Below are 16,871 nucleotides of genomic sequence, written 5' to 3'. Positions count from 1 at the left end.
CCGAGGAGACTCTGGGGGGAGTCGCGGGTGCCGAAGGGGTTGTGAGGAGGGTCTGAGGGGACCCTGAGGGGACTCAGGTGGTCTGAGGGGCTCTGAGCAGGCTCTGGGAGGATTTGGGAGGTCTGGGGGTCTCTGAGGGGCTCTGAGGGGATTTGGGAGGTCTGAGGGGCTCTGAGCAGGCTCTGAGGGGGCTCGGAGGGGCTCTGAGCAGGCTCGGAGGGTGTTCTGAGGCTCTCAGGGGTCTCGGAGGCTCTGAGGGGCTCTGGGAGTCTCTGAGGGAGCTCTGAGGGGCTCTGAGCAGGCTCTGAGGGCGTTCTGAGGGGCTCTGAGCAGGCTCTGACGGGATTCGGGTGTTCTGAGGGGCTCTGGGAGTCTCTGAGGGGATTCGGGTGTTCTGAGGGGACTCTGAGGGGCTCTGAGGGAGCGCTGAGGGGACTCTGAGGGGCTTTGAGGGGATTCGGGTGTTTTGAGGGGCTCTGAGCAGGCTCTGAGGGGATTCGGGTGTTCTGAGGGGCTCTGAGGGGCTCTGAGGGGATTCGGGTGTTCTGAGGGGCTCTGGGAGTCTCTGAGGGAATGCTGAGGGACTGAGCAGGCTCTGAGGGGATTCGGGTGTTCTGAGGGACTCTGCGAGTCTCTGAGGGGCTCTGAGCAGGCTCTGAGGGGATTCGGGTGTTCTGAGGGGGCTCTGAGCAGGTTCTGACAGGATTCGGGTGTTCTGAGGGGACTCTGAGGGGCTCTGAGCAGGCTCTGAGGGGATTCGGGTGTTCTGAGGGGACTCTGAGGGGCTCTGAGGGGATTCGGGTGTTCTGAGGGGCTCTGAGCAGGTTCTGAGGGGATTCGGGTGTTCTGAGGGGCTCTGAGGGGATTCGGGTGTTCTGAGGGGCTCTGCGAGTCTCTGAGGGAACGCTGAGGGACTCTGAGCAGGCTCTGAGGGGATTCGGGTGTTCTGAGGGGCTCTGAGCAGGTTCTGACAGGATTCGGGTGTTCTGAGGGGACTCTGAGGGGCTCTGAGGGGATTCGGGTGTTCTGAGGGGCTCTGCGAGTCTCTGAGGGAGCTCTGAGGGGCTCTGAGGGGATTCGGGAGGTCTGAGGGGCTCTGAGCAGGCTCTGAGGGGGCTCGGAGGGGCTCTGAGGGTGTTCTGAGGCTCTCAGGGGTCTCGGAGGCTCTGAGGGGCTCTGGGAGTCTCTGAGGGGGCTCTGAGGGGCTCTGAGCAGGCTCTGAGGGCGTTCTGAGGGGACTCTGAGAGTCTCTGACGGGATTCGGGTGTTCTGAAGGGACTCTGAGGGGCTCTGAGGGGATTCGGGTGTTCTGAGGGGCTCTGAGAGTCTCTGAGGGGATTCGGGTGTTCTGAGGGGCTCTGAGCAGGCTCTAAGGGCGTTCTGAGGGGACTCTGAGGGGCTCTGAGGGGATTCGGGTGTTCTGAGGGGCTCTGGGAGTCTCTGAGGGAACGCTGAGGGACTCTGAGCAGGCTTTGAGGGGATTCGGGTGTTCTGAGGGGCTCTGAGGGGCTCTGAGGGGATTCGGGTGTTCTGAGGGGACTCTGAGGGGCTCTGAGGGGATTCAGGAGGTCTGAGGGGCTCTGAGGGGATTCGGGTGTTCTGAGGGGCTCTGAGCAGGCTCTGAGGGGATTCGGGTGTTCTGAGGGGACTCTGAGGGGCTCTGAGGGGATTCGGGTGTTCTGAGGGGCTCTGAGCAGGCTCTGAGGGGATTCGGGTGTTCTGAGGGGCTCTGAGCAGGCTCTGAGGGGATTCGGGTGTTCTGAGGGGCTCTGAGGGGATTCGGGTGTTCTGAGGGGCTCTGAGCAGGCTCTGAGGGGATTCGGGTGTTCTGAGGGGACTCTGAGGGGCTCTGAGGGGATTCGGGTGTTCTGAGGGGCTCTGAGCAGGCTCTGAGGGGATTCGGGTGTTCTGAGGGGACTCTGAGGGGCTCTGAGGGGATTCGGGTGTTCTGAGGGGCTCTGGGAGTCTCTGAGGGAGCGCTGAGGGGGGCTGGATGTGGGCGGGGCCTCGGGAGCCGCCACTGCCCATTGGCCGCTGCTCGTTTCCCGCCCTTGCAAACGCCCTCCCGGAGAGCTGTCAATCACGGCCGCTCCTGCTCCTCATTGGCTGCCGTCCGTCGTTCCGGTAATTCCCAATTAAATTCCTAATTAATGCCTTATCTCCAATGGGATCCGTGCCCATTCCTGGGATCTGTGCCCATTCCCAGGATCTGTGCCCATTCCCAATCTCCAATGGGATTCGTGCCAATTCCCAGGATCTGTGCCCGTTCCCAATATCCAATGGGTTCCGTGCCCATTCCTGGGATCTGTGCCCATTCCTGGGATCTGTGCCCATTCCCGGGATCTGTGCCCATTCCTGGGATCCGTGCCCATTCCTGGGATCCGTGCCCATTCCCAATCTCCAGTGGGATCCGTGCCCATTCCCAGAATCCGTGCCCATTCCCGGGATCTGTGCCCATTCCCAGGATCCGTGCCCATTCCTGGGATCTGTGCCCATTCCTGGGATTATCCCAAACCTTCAGGACTATCCCAAATCCACCATCCCCTCTGGATCATCCCAACTTCTCCATCTTTTCTCTATTTTCTTCTTTTCCATCCTCTTTTCCATCAATTTTTCCCCCTTTTCCATCCTCTTTTACTCTTTTCCATCCATTTTCCCCCTTTTCCATCCTCTTTTCCATCTATTTTTCCCCTTTTCCATCCTCTTTTCCCCTTTTCCATCCTCTTTTCCCACCCTTTTCCATCAATTTTCCCCTTTTCCATCCATTTTCCCCCCTTTTCTGCCTCTTCCTCTTTTGAAAAAAAAACCAAGAAAATATCAGAGAAACCCTGAGAGTGAGAAATTAAAATAATAATTAAAAAAAATAATTTAAAACCCTCGGGGGGGGGGGGGAGGTCATCAACTCCCACCAAAGGCCGGAGAGATTTTTTATTTTTTTTATTTGCCGTTGAAATAAAGATGGAATTTGGCCCCCAAAATTTCCCCCCCCAAAAAAAAAAAAAACAGAAAATCCCAAGGCAGAGCAGCTCCATGCGCCATGAATCCGACGGAATTCCAGAAGAACCAAGCAGAAGGAGGAAGAGGAGGGGAGAAAAATTGCAGAATTGGGATGAAAAATTGGGAGGGGGAAAAAAAAAAAAAAAAAAAAAATCCAGTGAGCTGGGAAAAAAAAGGGGAAATAAAGGGAGGAAAAAAAGAAAGGGAAAAAAGATTAAAAAAAGAGAGAAAATGAAATTTAGGTACGAAATAATGGGAACAAAGCAGAATTTGAGTTTAGGACACGCCGAGAATTTCCTCCTCGTCGCTGCGTCCCTCCGGAATTCCACGGACCGTAAAGGGGGAAGCGTGGAAGCGTAGAAAAAAAAAAAACCAAAAAAAAAAACCAAAAAGCTGGGAATTCTCTCTCTCTCTCCCCTTGGGGAGCGTCCATCAGAGCTCCCCGGCCGTGTCGACGACGTGGAAGAGCGTGACGTTGTAGACGACCTGGTGGCCGTTATTCCAGGTGTAGAGCACCCTCTCGCGCGGGTTGTAGTCCAGCATGGAGATGTGGGAGTACTGATTGTGGAACGGGATATCCGTGTACTCGTAGCTGGAAGTGTCCGTGCGGTAGGCGAAGTAAATCTTGGCGCCCGCCAGGTGGGAGTTGGTGACGTAGAGGACCCCGCAGATCATGAAGGACTCGCCCGCGCTCCGCTTGGGGTAGCCCGTATCCCAACTCCGCAGCACTTCCAGCGTCTGCGGGTCCAAGCGGCTCACCACGATGTTCCCGGCGTTCTGGTTGGTGGTGTAGACGGCCCAGAGCCCGCTCTCGTCCACCATGAAGTCGATGTCGGAGAAGCCGCCCCAGGAGTAGGGGAAGGTGTTGTTGTAGCCGGCGCCGGCGAGGCTGCGTTGGACCAGGACGCTGCGGGATCGGAAGTGGTAGCGGACGGCGACGTTGCTCTGGAATTTGTTGTAGTACAGCGAGCCGTTGAAGACCACGTGGCCGGTGCCAGCCCAAGGGTGAGGGAGGAGGTGTTGGACGAAGTTCTGGCCGGAGACGAAGTCGGTGAGGCTGCGGAATTCCAGCACGCGGCGGCCTTTGTAGTAGCCGTCCATGTACCACACCTGGAGGGGAGAAAGCGGGGTTAAAGCGGGAGAAAAAGGGTTAAAATGGGAGAAAATGGGAGAAAAGAGGGTGAAAACGGGAGAAAATGGGTTAAAATGGGAGAAAATGGGGTTAAAATGGGAGAAAATGGGGTTAAAATGGGAGAAAATGGGGTGAAAATGGGATAAAACAGGAGAAAGTGGGAGAAAAAGGGTGAAAATGGGGTTAAAATGGGAGAAAGTGGGAGAAAATGGGGTTAAAACGGGAGAAAGTGGGGTGAGAACGGGAGAAAAAAGGGAGAAAATGGGGTGAAAATGGGGTGAAAACGGGAGAAAGTGGGAGAAAAAGGGTGAAAATGGGGTTAAAACGGGAGAAAGTGGGAGAAAAAGGGTGAAAATGGGAGAAAATGGGGTTAAAATGGGAGAAAATGGGGTTAAAATGGGAGGAAAAGGGTGAAAATCCCAAATCCAAGATTTGAGGACCCAAATCCCAAATCTGAGGACCCAAATCCAAGATCTGAGGACCCAAATCCCAAATTCAAGATTTGAGGACCCAAATCCCAAATCCAAGATCTGAGGACCCAAATCCCCAATCCAAGATCTGAGGACCTAAATCCCAAATCCCAAATCCAAGATGTGAGGACCCAAATCCCAAATCCCCAATCCAAGATCTGAGGACCCAAATCCCAAATCCCCAATCCAAGATCTGAGGACCCAAATCTCAAATCCCAAATCCAAGATCTGAGGACCCAAATCCCAAATCCCCAATCCAAGATCTGAGGACCCAAATCCCAAATCCAAGATCTGAGGACCCAAATCCCCAATCCAAGATCTGAGGACCCAAATCCCAAATCCAAGATTTGAGGACCCAAATCCCCAATCCAAGATCTGAGGACCCAAATCCCAAATCCCAGATCCAAGATCCATGATCTGAGGACCCAAATCCCAAATCCCAAATCCCAAATCCAAGATTTGAGGACCCAAATCCCAAATCCAAGATTTGAGGACCCCACAAAGTTTTGGGGGATGTTACGGGAGACTTTGGGAGGGATTTTCAATTCCCTTCCACGTCCCAAATCCATGGATTTTTCAGGGATCGCCGTGCCCGAAAAGCGCCGGGATTGTCCCCAAATCCGCCCAGATCCAGGAGATTTTTTGGGAAAATCCCATTTTTTTGTTGTTTTTTTTTGGGGTGGTTCTCACCCGGCTGTCGGCGCTGGGCGTCATCGTGTCGGTCATCCAGGATCCGAAGCGCGATCCCGAGGCGCGGATGGTGATGGGATTGCTGACCCCTGTCAGCTTTCCGCAGCCTGGGAAAATCGGGGGGGAAAAAAGGAAAATCGGGAGTTTGGAAAAGAGGGGGGAAATTCAGGGAATTATGGAAAATTGGGGGCGAATGGGGATTTGGAAAAATGGGAATTAGGGGAAAGTCAGGGAATTGGAAAATTGGGGGGAAACGGGGATTTGGAAAAATGGGAATTATGGGGAAAGTCAGGGAATTGGAAAATTGGGAAAAATAGGAATTAGGGGGAAATCAGGGAATAGGAAAATTGGGGGGAACGGGGATTGGGAAAAATGGGAATTATGGGAAAAATCAGGGAATTGGAAAACTGGGGGCGAACGGGGATTTGGAAAAATGGGAATTAGGGGAAAGTCAGGGAATTGGAAAACTGGGAAAAATGGGGATTATGGGAAAAATCAGGGAATTGGAAAATGGGGAAAAATGGGAATTAGGGGGAAATCAGGGATTTGGAAAAATGGGAATTATGGGAAAAATCAGGGATTTGGAAGATTGGGGGGAAATGGGAATTAGGGGGAAATCAGGGATTGGGAAAAATGGGAATTTTGGGAAAAATCAGGGAATTGGAAAAAGGGGAAAAATGGGAATTAGGGGGAAACGGGGATTTGGAAAAATGGGAATTACGGGGAAAATCAGGGAATAGGAAAATTGGGGGAAAATGGGAATTAGGGGGAAATCAGGGATTGGGAAAAATTGGAATTATGGGAAAAATCAGGGAATTGGAAAACTGGGGGAAATGGGGATTTGGAAAAATGGGAATTATGGGGAAATTTGGGATTTTGAAAATGGGAATTATGGGGAAAAATTAGGGAATTGAAAAATTGGGGGGAAATGGGAATTAGGGGAAACGAGCATTCGGAAAAATGGGAATTAGGGGAAAAATCAGGGATTTGGAAGATTGGGGAAAACTGGGAATTAGGGGGAAATCAGGGAGTTGGAAAATTGGGAATTATGGGAAAAATCAGGGAATTGGAAAATTGGGGGAAAACGGGGATTTGGATTTTAGGAGGGATTTTAGGAGGGATTTTGAGAAGATCTTTGAGATTTCCAGGGGGATTTTTTTGTGGTTTTGCGCCGATTTCCGCCGCGAGTTTTTTTTCAGATTTGAGCCAAAATTGACGATTTCTAAGGGGATTTTTTTACCCAGTTTCTGCAGGCAGTTTGGGGGGGATCTGAGGAGGATTTTGGATTTTAGGGTGAATTTTACGAGGGATTTCGGGAGGGATTTTGAGAAGATCTTTGAGATTTCCAGGGGGATTTTTTTGTGGTTTTGCGCCGATTTCCAACACGTTTTTTTTTTCAGATTTGAGCCAAAATTGACGATTTCTAAGGGGATTTTTTTACCCAGTTTCTGCAGGCAGTTTGGGGGGGAATTTGCGGAGGATTTTGGATTTTAGGAGGGATTTTGAGAAGATTTTTGAGGAGATTTCCGGGGCGATTTTTTTGTGGTTTTGCGCCGATTTCCGCCGCGGGTTTTTTTTCAGATTTGAGCCAAAATTGACGATTTTTAGCGGGATTTTTTTACCCAGTTTCTGCAGGCAGTTTGGGGGGGATCTGAGGAGGATTTTGGATTTTAGGGTGAATTTTACGAGGGATTTCAGGAGGGATTTTGAGAAGATCTTTGAGATTTCCAGGGCGATTTTTTTGTGGTTTTGCGCCGATTTCCAACACGGTTTTTTTTTCAGATTTGAGCCAAAATTGACGATTTCTAAGGGGATTTTTTTATCCAGTTTCTGCAGGCAGTTTGGGGGGGATTTGAGGAGGATTTTGGATAGATTTCAAAGACATTTTGAGAAGCTCTTTGAGATTTCCAGGGGGATTTTTTTGTGGTTTTGCGCCGATTTCCGCCGCGGGTTTTTTTTTCAGATTTGAGCCAAAACTGACGATTTTTAGCGGGATTTTTTTACCCAGTTTCTGCAGGCAGGCGTGCAGCCGCGCCTCCAGCAGCAGCACGCGCTGCTGCAGCTCCTCGTAGTCGTAGGCTCCCATCTCCTCCTGGATTGCCAGGAGAATTCCGGAAAGGTTCCGCACCTCGTCCTTGAGGTGAACGATGAGCCGCGAGTCCGCCTTGTACTGCTCCAGCACGGGCAGCAGCGGCAGCAGCTCCCGCATCTTTTCCTTCAGATCCTGCAGGAAAAAATTGGGAAAATCAGCACCAAAATCCTGGGATTCGTCCTTGGATCCTGCAGGAAAAAATTGGGAAAATTCAATCCCAAAATTCCAGGATTTGCCTTTAGATCCTGTGGGAAAAAATTGGGAAAATCAGCCCAAAAATCCTGGGATTTGTCTTTGGATCCGGTGGGAAAAAATTGGGAAAAATCAGCCCAAAAAATCCTGGGATTCGTCCTTGGATCCTGTAGGAAAAAATTGGGGAAAATCAGCACCAAAATCCTGGGATTTGTCTTTGGATCCGGCGGGAAAAAATTGGGGAAAATCAGCACGAAAATCCTGGGATTTGTCCTCGGATCCTGCAGGAAAAAATTGGGAAAATCAGCACCAAAATCCTGGGATTCGTCCTTGGATCCTGTGGGAAAAAAATTGGGAAAATTCAATCCCAAAATTCCAGGATTTGTCTTTGGATCCTGTGGGAAAAAAATTGGGAAAATCAGCACGAAAATCCTGGGATTTGTCTTTGGATCCGGTGGGAAAAAATTGGGAAAAATCAGCCCAAAAAATCCTGGGATTCGTCCTTGGATCCTGTAGGAAAAAATTGGGGAAAATCAGCACCAAAATCCTGGGATTCGCCTTTGGATCCTGTGGGAAAAAATTGGGAAAATTCAATCCCAAAATTCCAGGATTTGTCTTTGGATCCTGTGGGAAAAAAATTGGGGAAATTCAATCCCAAAATTCCAGGATTTGTCTTTGGATCCTGTGGGAAAAAAATTGGGAAAATTCAATCCCAAAATTCCAGGATTTGTCTTTGGATCCTGCGGGAAAAAATTGGGAAAAATTCAATCCCAAAATACGGAATAAGTCATGGAAAATACGGAATAAATCAGGGGAAAATATGAAATAAATGAGGGAGAATATGGAATAAATCAGGGAAAAATAGGGAATAAATGAGGGGAAATTACAGAATAAATCAGGAAAAATATGGAATAAATCAGGGAAAAGTATGGAATAAATCAGGGGAAAATATGGAATAAATCCAGAAAAATATGGAAAAAATCTGGGGAAAATATGGAATAAATCAGGAAAAATTACGGAATAAATCAGGAAAAAATAGGGAATAAATCAGGAAAAAATAGGGAATAAATCAGGAAAAAATAGGGAATAAATGAGGGAAAATAGGGAATAAATCAGGGGAAAATAGGGAATAAATCAGGGAAAAATAGGGAATAAATCAAGGAAAATTACAGAATAAATGAGGAAAAATAGGGAATAAATCAGGGAAAATTACGGAATAAATGAGGGAAAAATAGGGAATAAATCAGGGAAATACTGGGAATAAATCAGAAAAAAATAGGGAATAAATGAGGAAAAAATAGGGAATAAATGAGGGAAAAATTCAGATTAAATCAGAGAAAAATAGGGAATAAATGCGGAAAAAATAGGGAATAAATCAGGAAAACATAGGGAATAAATCAGGGAAAAATAAGGAATAAATGAGGGGGGGAAAAGCGGCGGAAATTGGGGATTTTGGGGGCAGGAGAAGCGGGAATTGCTCGCCTGGAAGCCGCGGGCGTTGAGGCCGCGCGCGCCCTCGGCGGCGGCGCGCAGCCGCTGGTCCAGGCCGCGCAGCAGCGCCTCGGTGTCGCGCACGTACTGCAGGTCGCGGAAAGTGCGCAGCTCCAGCAGCTCCATGGACTGCGAGATGTTCTGCACCTGCGGCCGCCAGCGAGGCGTTAATTGGGGTCATTAGCGGGGTCATTAGTGGGGGTAATAATGGGAATTAATGGGGTTAATAGTGGGAATTAATGGGGTTAATAGTGGGAATGAATGGGGATGATCGTGGGAATGAATGGGGGTAATGAATGGGGGTAAGCGTGGGAATGAATGGGGGAAATTGTGGGAATGAATGGGGGTAATAATGGGAATTAATGGGGTTAATAGTGGGAATTAATGGGGTTAATAGTGGGAATGAATGGGGGTGATCGTGGGAATGAATGGGGGTAATGAATGGGGGTGATCGTGGGAATGAATGGGGTTAATAGTGGGAATGAATGGGGGTGATCGTGGGAATGAATGGGGGTAATGAATGGGGTAAGCGTGGGAATGAATGGGGTTAATAGCAGGAATTAATGGGGGTAATCAGGGTAATTAGTGGGGTTAATAGTGGAAATTAATGGGAGTAATTATGAGAATTAATGGGGGTAATAGTGGGAATTAATGGGGTTAATAGTGGGAATGAATGGGGGTGATCGTGGGAATGAATGGGGGTAATGAATGGGGGTAAGCGTGGGAATTAATGGGGGAAATCACGGTAATTAATGGGGGTAATGAATGGGGGTAATGAATGGGGGTAATTGTGGGAATTAATGGGGGAAATTGTGGGAATGAATGGGGGTAATGAATGGGGGTAAGCGTGGGAATTAATGGGGTTAATCAGGGTAATTAGTGGGGGGAGTCAGGGTAATGAATGGGGGTAATGAATGGGGGTAAGCGTGGGAATTAATGGGGTTAATAGTGGGAATTAATGGGGGTAAGCGTGGGAATGAATGGGGTTAATAGTGGGAATGAATGGGGGTGATCGTGGGAATGAATGGGGTTAATCAGGGTAATTAGTGGGGTAAATCGTGGTAATTAATGGGGTTCATCAAGGGAATTAATGGGGTTAATCAGGGTAATTAATGGGGTAAATCGTGGTAATTAATGGGGTTAATCAGGGTAATTAATGGGGTAAATCGTGGTAATTAATGGGGTTAATCAGGGTAATTAATGGGGTAAATCGTGGTAATTAATGGGGTTAATCAGGGTAATTAATGGGGTTAATCCTCATCCCTGGAATCCCTCAGGAATTTTCACCCCAATCCCAAATCCCCACATTCCCAACCCCAATTAACGCCTTGTTTACCCACATCAATTAATTAATTACCGCTTAATTCCCGATAATTTGGGAATTCCTGACCTTTCCCAGGAGCTGCCAGAGCTGGAATCCCACTGGGATTTTCATCCCTGGGAATCCCAGAAATCCCCAAAAATTTGGAGGAAAATTCGGGAATTTTCTTGGCATGGGGACAAAATTTGGGATTTTGGGGCTTTTGGGGATTTTTGGGATTTTTGGGGGATTTTTGGGATTTTCATCCCTGGGAATCCCACAGGGATTTTTGGCTCTGGAAATCCCAGAAATCCCCAAAAATTTGGAGGAAAATTCGGGAATTTTCTTGGCATGGGGACAAAATTTGGGATTTTGGGGCTTTTGGGGGATTTTTTGGGATTTTTGGGGGATTTTTGGGATTTTCATCCCTGGGAATCCCACAGGGATTTTTGGCTCTGGAAATCCCAGAAATTCCAAAAATAATGGAGGATAAATTGGGAATTTCCCATGGATGGATCAAAATTTGGGATTTTGGGCTTTTGGGGCTTTTGGGATTTTTGGGATTTGGGGGATTTTTGGTGGAATTTTGGGCTCCTCATCCTTGGGAATCCCACAGGAATTTTTGGCTCTGGAAATCCCAGAAATCCCCAAAAAATGGAGGAAAAATCGGGAATTTCCCAGGGATGGGGGCAAAATTTGAGATTTGGGGATTTTGGGGCTTTTGGGATTTTTGGGATTTGGGGGATTTTTGGGGATTTTTAGGGGAATTTTGGGAATTTTGGGCTCCTCATCCTTGGGAATCCCACAGGGATTTTTGGCTCTGGAAATCCCAGAAATCCCCCAAAAATGGAGGAAAAATGGGGAATTTCCCAGGGATGGGAGCAAAATTTGGGATTTGGGGATATTGAAATTTGGGGATTTTGGGGATTTTTGAGATTTTGGGGATTTTTGAGATTTTGGGGATTTTTGGGTATTTTGGGGATTTTCGTCCTTGGAATCTCTCAGCGATTTTTGGGTCTTGAAATTCCAGAAATCCAAAAAAAATTGGTGGAAAATTCGGGAATTTTCCAGGGATGGATCAAAATTTGGGATTTGGGGCTGTTGAATTTTTGGGATTTGGGGATTTTTGGGATTTTTTAGGATTTTTATCTCTGGAATCTCTCAGGAATTTTCAGCCCAATCCCCAATTAACCCTTTCATCCCCGCCCACATGAACTCCTTAAGAAACCCCACAGCGATTAATTAATTAATGGGCCGTTAATGAGCGGTTAATTAGGGCTAATTGGGGACTTGCCGACCTTTCCCAGGAGCTGCCGGAGCTGGAATCCCACTGGGAGTTTTGGCTCTGGAAATCCCAGAAATCCCCCAAAAAATGGAGGAAAAAATCGGGAATTTCTCAGGAATGGATCAAAATTTGGGATTTTGGGGTTTTGAGGCTTTTGGGACTTTTGGGATTTTTGGGATTTTGGGGATTTTGGGGGAATTTTGGGATTTTTGGGCTCCTCATCCTTGGGAATCCCACAGGAATTTTTGGCTCTGGAAATCCCAGAAATCCCCCCAAAAATGGAGGAAAAATGGGGAATTTCCCAGGGATAGGAGCAAAATTTGGGATTTTTGGGTTTTGGGGCTTTTGGGATTTGGGGAATCTTTGGGGATTTTTGGTGGAATTTTGGGGATTTTTGTGGATTTTTGGGCTCCTCATCCCTGGAATCTCTCAGGAATTTTCACCCCAATGAACTCCTTAAGAAACCCCACAGCGATTAATTAATTAATGGGCCGTTAATGAGCGGTTAATTAGGGCTAATTGGGGACTTGCCGACCTTTCCCAGGAGCTGCCGGAGCTGGAATCCCACTGGGACTTTTGGCTCTGGAAATCCCAGAAATCCCCAAAAAATGGAGGAAAAATGGGGAATTTCTCAGGAATGGGAGCAAAATTTGGGATTTTGGGCTGTTGAAATTTTGGGATTTTGGGGATTTTTGGGATAATTTTGGGAATTTTGGGCTCCTCATCCTTGGGAATCCCACAGGAATTTTTATCTCTGGAAATCCCAGAAATCCCCCCAAAAAAATGGAGGAAAAAATGGGGAATTTCTCATGAATGGGAGCAAAATTTGGGATTTTGGGCTGTTGAAATTTTGGGATTTTGGGGATTTTTGGGATAATTTTGGGAATTTTGGGCTCCTCATCCTTGGGAATCCCACTGGGAGTTTTGGCTCTGGAAATCCCAGAAATCCCCAAAAAAATGGAGGAAAAATGGGGAATTTCTCATGAATGGGAGCAAAATTTGGGATTTTGGGCTGTTGAAATTTGGAGATTTTGGGAATTTTTGAGATTTTGGGGATTTTTGGGGGATTTTGGGGATTTTCGTCACTGGAATCTCTCAGGAATTTTCACCCCAATCCCAAATCCCCGCACTCCCAACCCCAATTAACCCTTTCATCCCCGCACACATGAACTCCTTAAGAAACCCCACAGCGATTAATTAATTAATGGGCCGTTAATGAGCGGTTAATTAGGGCTAATTGGGGACTTGCCGACCTTTCCCAGGAGCTGCCGGAGCTGGAATCCCACTGGGAGTTTTGGCTCTGGAAATCCCAGAAATCCCCCAAAAAATGGAGGAAAAATGGGGAATTTCTCAGGAATGGGAGCAAAATTTGGGATTTTTGGGCTGTTGAAATTTTGGGATTTTGGGGATTTTTGAGATTTTTGGGATTTTTGGGGATTTTGGGCTCCTCATCCTTGGGAATCCCACAGGGATTTTTGGCTCTGGAAATCCCAGAAATCCCCCCCAAAAAATGGAGGAAAAATGGGGAATTTCCCAGGGATGGATCAAAATTTGGGATTTTGGGCTGTTGAAGTTTTGGGGATTTTGGGGATTTTTGGGAGAATTTTGAGATTTTGGGCTCCTCATCCTTGAGAATCCCACAGGAATTTTTATCTCTGGAAATCCCAGAAATCCCCCAAAAATGGAGGAAAAATGGGGAATTTCCCAGGGATAGGAGCAAAATTTGGGATTTTTGGTTTTTGGGGCTTTTGGGATTTTTGGGATTTTGGGGATTTTGGTGGAATTTTGGGATTTTTGTGGATTTTTGGGCTCCTCATCCCTGGAATCTCTCAGGAATTTTCACCCCAATGAACTCCTTAAGAAACCCCACAGCGATTAATTAATTAATGGGCCGTTAATGAGCGGTTAATTAGGGCTAATTGGGGACTTGCCGACCTTTCCCAGGAGCTGCCGGAGCTGGAATCCCACTGGGAGTTTTGGCTCTGGAAATCCCAGAAATCCCCAAAAAATGGAGGAAAAATCGGGAATTTCCCAGGGATGGGGGCAAAATTTGAGATTTGGGGATTTTGGGGCTTTTGGGATTTTTGGGATTTGGGGGATTTTTGGGGATTTTTAGGGGAATTTTGGGAATTTTGGGCTCCTCATCCTTGGGAATCCCACAGGGATTTTTGGCTCTGGAAATCCCAGAAATCCCCCCAAAAATGGAGGAAAAAATGGGGAATTTCCCAGGGATGGGAGCAAAATTTGGGATTTGGGGATATTGAAATTTGGGGATTTTGGGGATTTTTGAGATTTTGGGGATTTTTGAGATTTTGGGGATTTTTGGGTATTTTGGGGATTTTCGTCCTTGGAATCTCTCAGCGATTTTTGGGTCTTGAAATTCCAGAAATCCAAAAAAAATTGGTGGAAAATTCGGGAATTTTCCAGGGATGGATCAAAATTTGGGATTTGGGGCTGTTGAATTTTTGGGATTTGGGGGATTTTTGGGATTTTTTAGGATTTTTATCTCTGGAATCTCTCAGGAATTTTCAGCCCAATCCCCAATTAACCCTTTCATCCCCGCACACATGAACTCCTTAAGAAACCCCACAGCGATTAATTAATTAATGGGCCGTTAATGAGCGGTTAATTAGGGCTAATTGGGGACTTGCCGACCTTTCCCAGGAGCTGCCGGAGCTGGAATCCCACTGGGAGTTTTGGCTCTGGAAATCCCAGAAATCCCCAAAAAATGGAGGAAAAAATCGGGAATTTCTCAGGAATGGATCAAAATTTGGGATTTTGGGGTTTTGAGGCTTTTGGGACTTTTGGGATTTTTGGGATTTTGGGGATTTTTGGGGGAATTTTGGGATTTTTGGGCTCCTCATCCTTGGGAATCCCACAGGAATTTTTGGCTCTGGAAATCCCAGAAATCCCCCCAAAAATGGAGGAAAAAATGGGGAATTTCCCGGGAATGGGGGCAAAATTTGGGATTTTGGAGATATTGAAATTCGGGGATTTTGGGGATTTTTGGGGATTTTGGGGATTTTCGTCCCTGGAATCTCTCAGGGATTTTTGGCTCTGGAAATCCCAGAAATCCCCAAAAAATGGAGGAAAAAATCGGGAATTTCTCAGGAATGGATCAAAATTTGGGATTTTGGGGTTTTGAGGCTTTTGGGACTTTTGGGATTTTTGGGATTTTGGGATTTTTGGGGGAATTTTGGGATTTTTGGGCTCCTCATCCTTGGGAATCCCACAGGAATTTTTGGCTCTGGAAATCCCAGAAATCCCCCAAAAATGGAGGAAAAATGGGGAATTTCCCAGGGATAGGAGCAAAATTTGGGATTTTTGGGTTTTGGGGCTTTTGGGATTTTTGGGATTTTGGGGATTTTTGGTGGAATTTTGGGATTTTTGTGGATTTTTGGGCTCCTCATCCCTGGAATCTCTCAGGAATTTTCACCCCAATGAACTCCTTAAGAAACCCCACAGCGATTAATTAATTAATGGGCCGTTAATGAGCGGTTAATTAGGGCTAATTGGGGACTTGCCGACCTTTCCCAGGAGCTGCCGGAGCTGGAATCCCACTGGGAGTTTTGGCTCTGGAAATCCCAGAAATCCCCAAAAAATGGAGGAAAAATGGGGAATTTCCCGGGAATGGGGGCAAAATTTGGGATTTTGGAGATATTGAAATTCGGGGATTTTGGGGATTTTTGGGGATTTTGGGGATTTTCGTCCCTGGAATCTCTCAGGGATTTTTGGCTCTGGAAATCCCAGAAATCCCCAAAAAATGGAGGAAAAAATCGGGAATTTCTCAGGAATGGATCAAAATTTGGGATTTTGGGGTTTTGAGGCTTTTGGGACTTTTGGGATTTTTGGGATTTTGGGGATTTTTGGGGGAATTTTGGGATTTTTGGGCTCCTCATCCTTGGGAATCCCACAGGAATTTTTGGCTCTGGAAATCCCAGAAATCCCCCCAAAAATGGAGGAAAAATGGGGAATTTCCCGGGGATAGGAGCAAAATTTGGGATTTTTGGTTTTTGGGGCTTTTGGGATTTTTGGGATTTTGGGATTTTTGGTGGAATTTTGGGATTTTTGTGGATTTTTGGGCTCCTCATCCCTGGAATCTCTCAGGAATTTTTACCCCAATGAACTCCTTAAGAAACCCCACAGCGATTAATTAATTAATGGGCCGTTAATGAGCGGTTAATTAGGGCTAATTGGGGACTTGCCGACCTTTCCCAGGAGCTGCCGGAGCTGGAATCCCACTGGGAGTTTTGGCTCTGAAAATCCCAGAAATCCCCAAAAAATGGAGGAAAAATCGGGAATTTCCCAGGGATGGGGGCAAAATTTGAGATTTGGGGATTTTGGGGCTTTTGGGATTTTTGGGATTTGGGGGATTTTTGGGGATTTTTAGGGGAATTTTGGGAATTTTGGGCTCCTCATCCTTGGGAATCCCACAGGGATTTTTGGCTCTGGAAATCCCAGAAATCCCCCCAAAAATGGAGGAAAAATGGGGAATTTCCCGGGAATGGGGGCAAAATTTGGGATTTTGGAGATATTGAAATTCGGGGATTTTGGGGATTTTTGGGGATTTTGGGGATTTTCGTCCCTGGAATCTCTCAGGGATTTTTGGCTCTGGAAATCCCAGAAATCCCCAAAAAATGGAGGAAAAAATCGGGAATTTCTCAGGAATGGATCAAAATTTGGGATTTTGGGGTTTTGAGGCTTTTGGGACTTTTGGGATTTTTGGGATTTTGGGGATTTTTGGGGGAATTTTGGGATTTTTGGGCTCCTCATCCTTGGGAATCCCACAGGGATTTTTGGCTCTGGAAATCCCAGAAATCCCCCAAAAAATGGAGGAAAAAATCGGGAATTTCCCGGGAATGGATCAAAATTTGGGATTTTTGGGTTTTGGGGCTTTTGGGATTTGGGGAATTTTGGGGATTTTTGGTGGAATTTTGGGGATTTTTGTGGATTTTTGGGCTCCTCATCCCTGGAATCTCTCAGGAATTTTTACCCCAATGAACTCCTTAAGAAACCCCACAGCGATTAATTAATTAATGGGCCGTTAATGAGCGGTTAATTAGGGCTAATTGGGGACTTGCCGACCTTTCCCAGGAGCTGCCGGAGCTGGAATCCCACTGGGACTTTTGGCTCTGGAAATCCCAGAAATCCCCAAAAAATGGAGGAAAAATTGGGAATTTCCCGTGGATGGATCAAAATTTGGGATTTTGGGGTTTTGGGGC

General features: G+C 47.0%; 2 protein-coding genes across 2 annotated transcripts; both read right to left on the bottom strand.

The window, feature by feature from the left end:
• Positions 1 to 73: 73 nt before the first annotated feature.
• Positions 74 to 2,181, bottom strand: LOC128802046 (cell surface glycoprotein 1-like). Its single transcript, XM_053968242.1, has 2 exons — positions 2,155 to 2,181; positions 74 to 1,369 (listed from the first exon to the last, which is right to left on the bottom strand). Exons 1-2 carry the CDS (start codon positions 2,179 to 2,181, stop codon positions 74 to 76), a joined length of 1,323 nt encoding a protein of 440 aa, XP_053824217.1.
• Positions 2,182 to 3,404: 1,223 nt separating this feature from the next.
• Positions 3,405 to 11,820, bottom strand: OLFM2 (olfactomedin 2). The gene is made up of 5 exons (XM_053968324.1): positions 11,663 to 11,820; positions 9,056 to 9,211; positions 7,294 to 7,513; positions 5,290 to 5,396; positions 3,405 to 4,107 (listed from the first exon to the last, which is right to left on the bottom strand). The coding sequence occupies exons 2-5, from the start codon at positions 9,188 to 9,190 to the stop codon at positions 3,430 to 3,432; spliced, it is 1,140 nt and encodes a 379-aa protein (XP_053824299.1). The 5' UTR covers positions 9,191 to 9,211; positions 11,663 to 11,820; the 3' UTR covers positions 3,405 to 3,429.
• Positions 11,821 to 16,871: the final 5,051 nt, after the last annotated feature.

This window comes from Vidua chalybeata, chromosome 33, assembly GCF_026979565.1.
Source record: "Vidua chalybeata isolate OUT-0048 chromosome 33, bVidCha1 merged haplotype, whole genome shotgun sequence".
Classification (NCBI taxonomy): Eukaryota; Metazoa; Chordata; class Aves; order Passeriformes; family Viduidae; genus Vidua; species Vidua chalybeata.
This window is presented reverse-complemented; position numbering and strand designations above follow the sequence as displayed.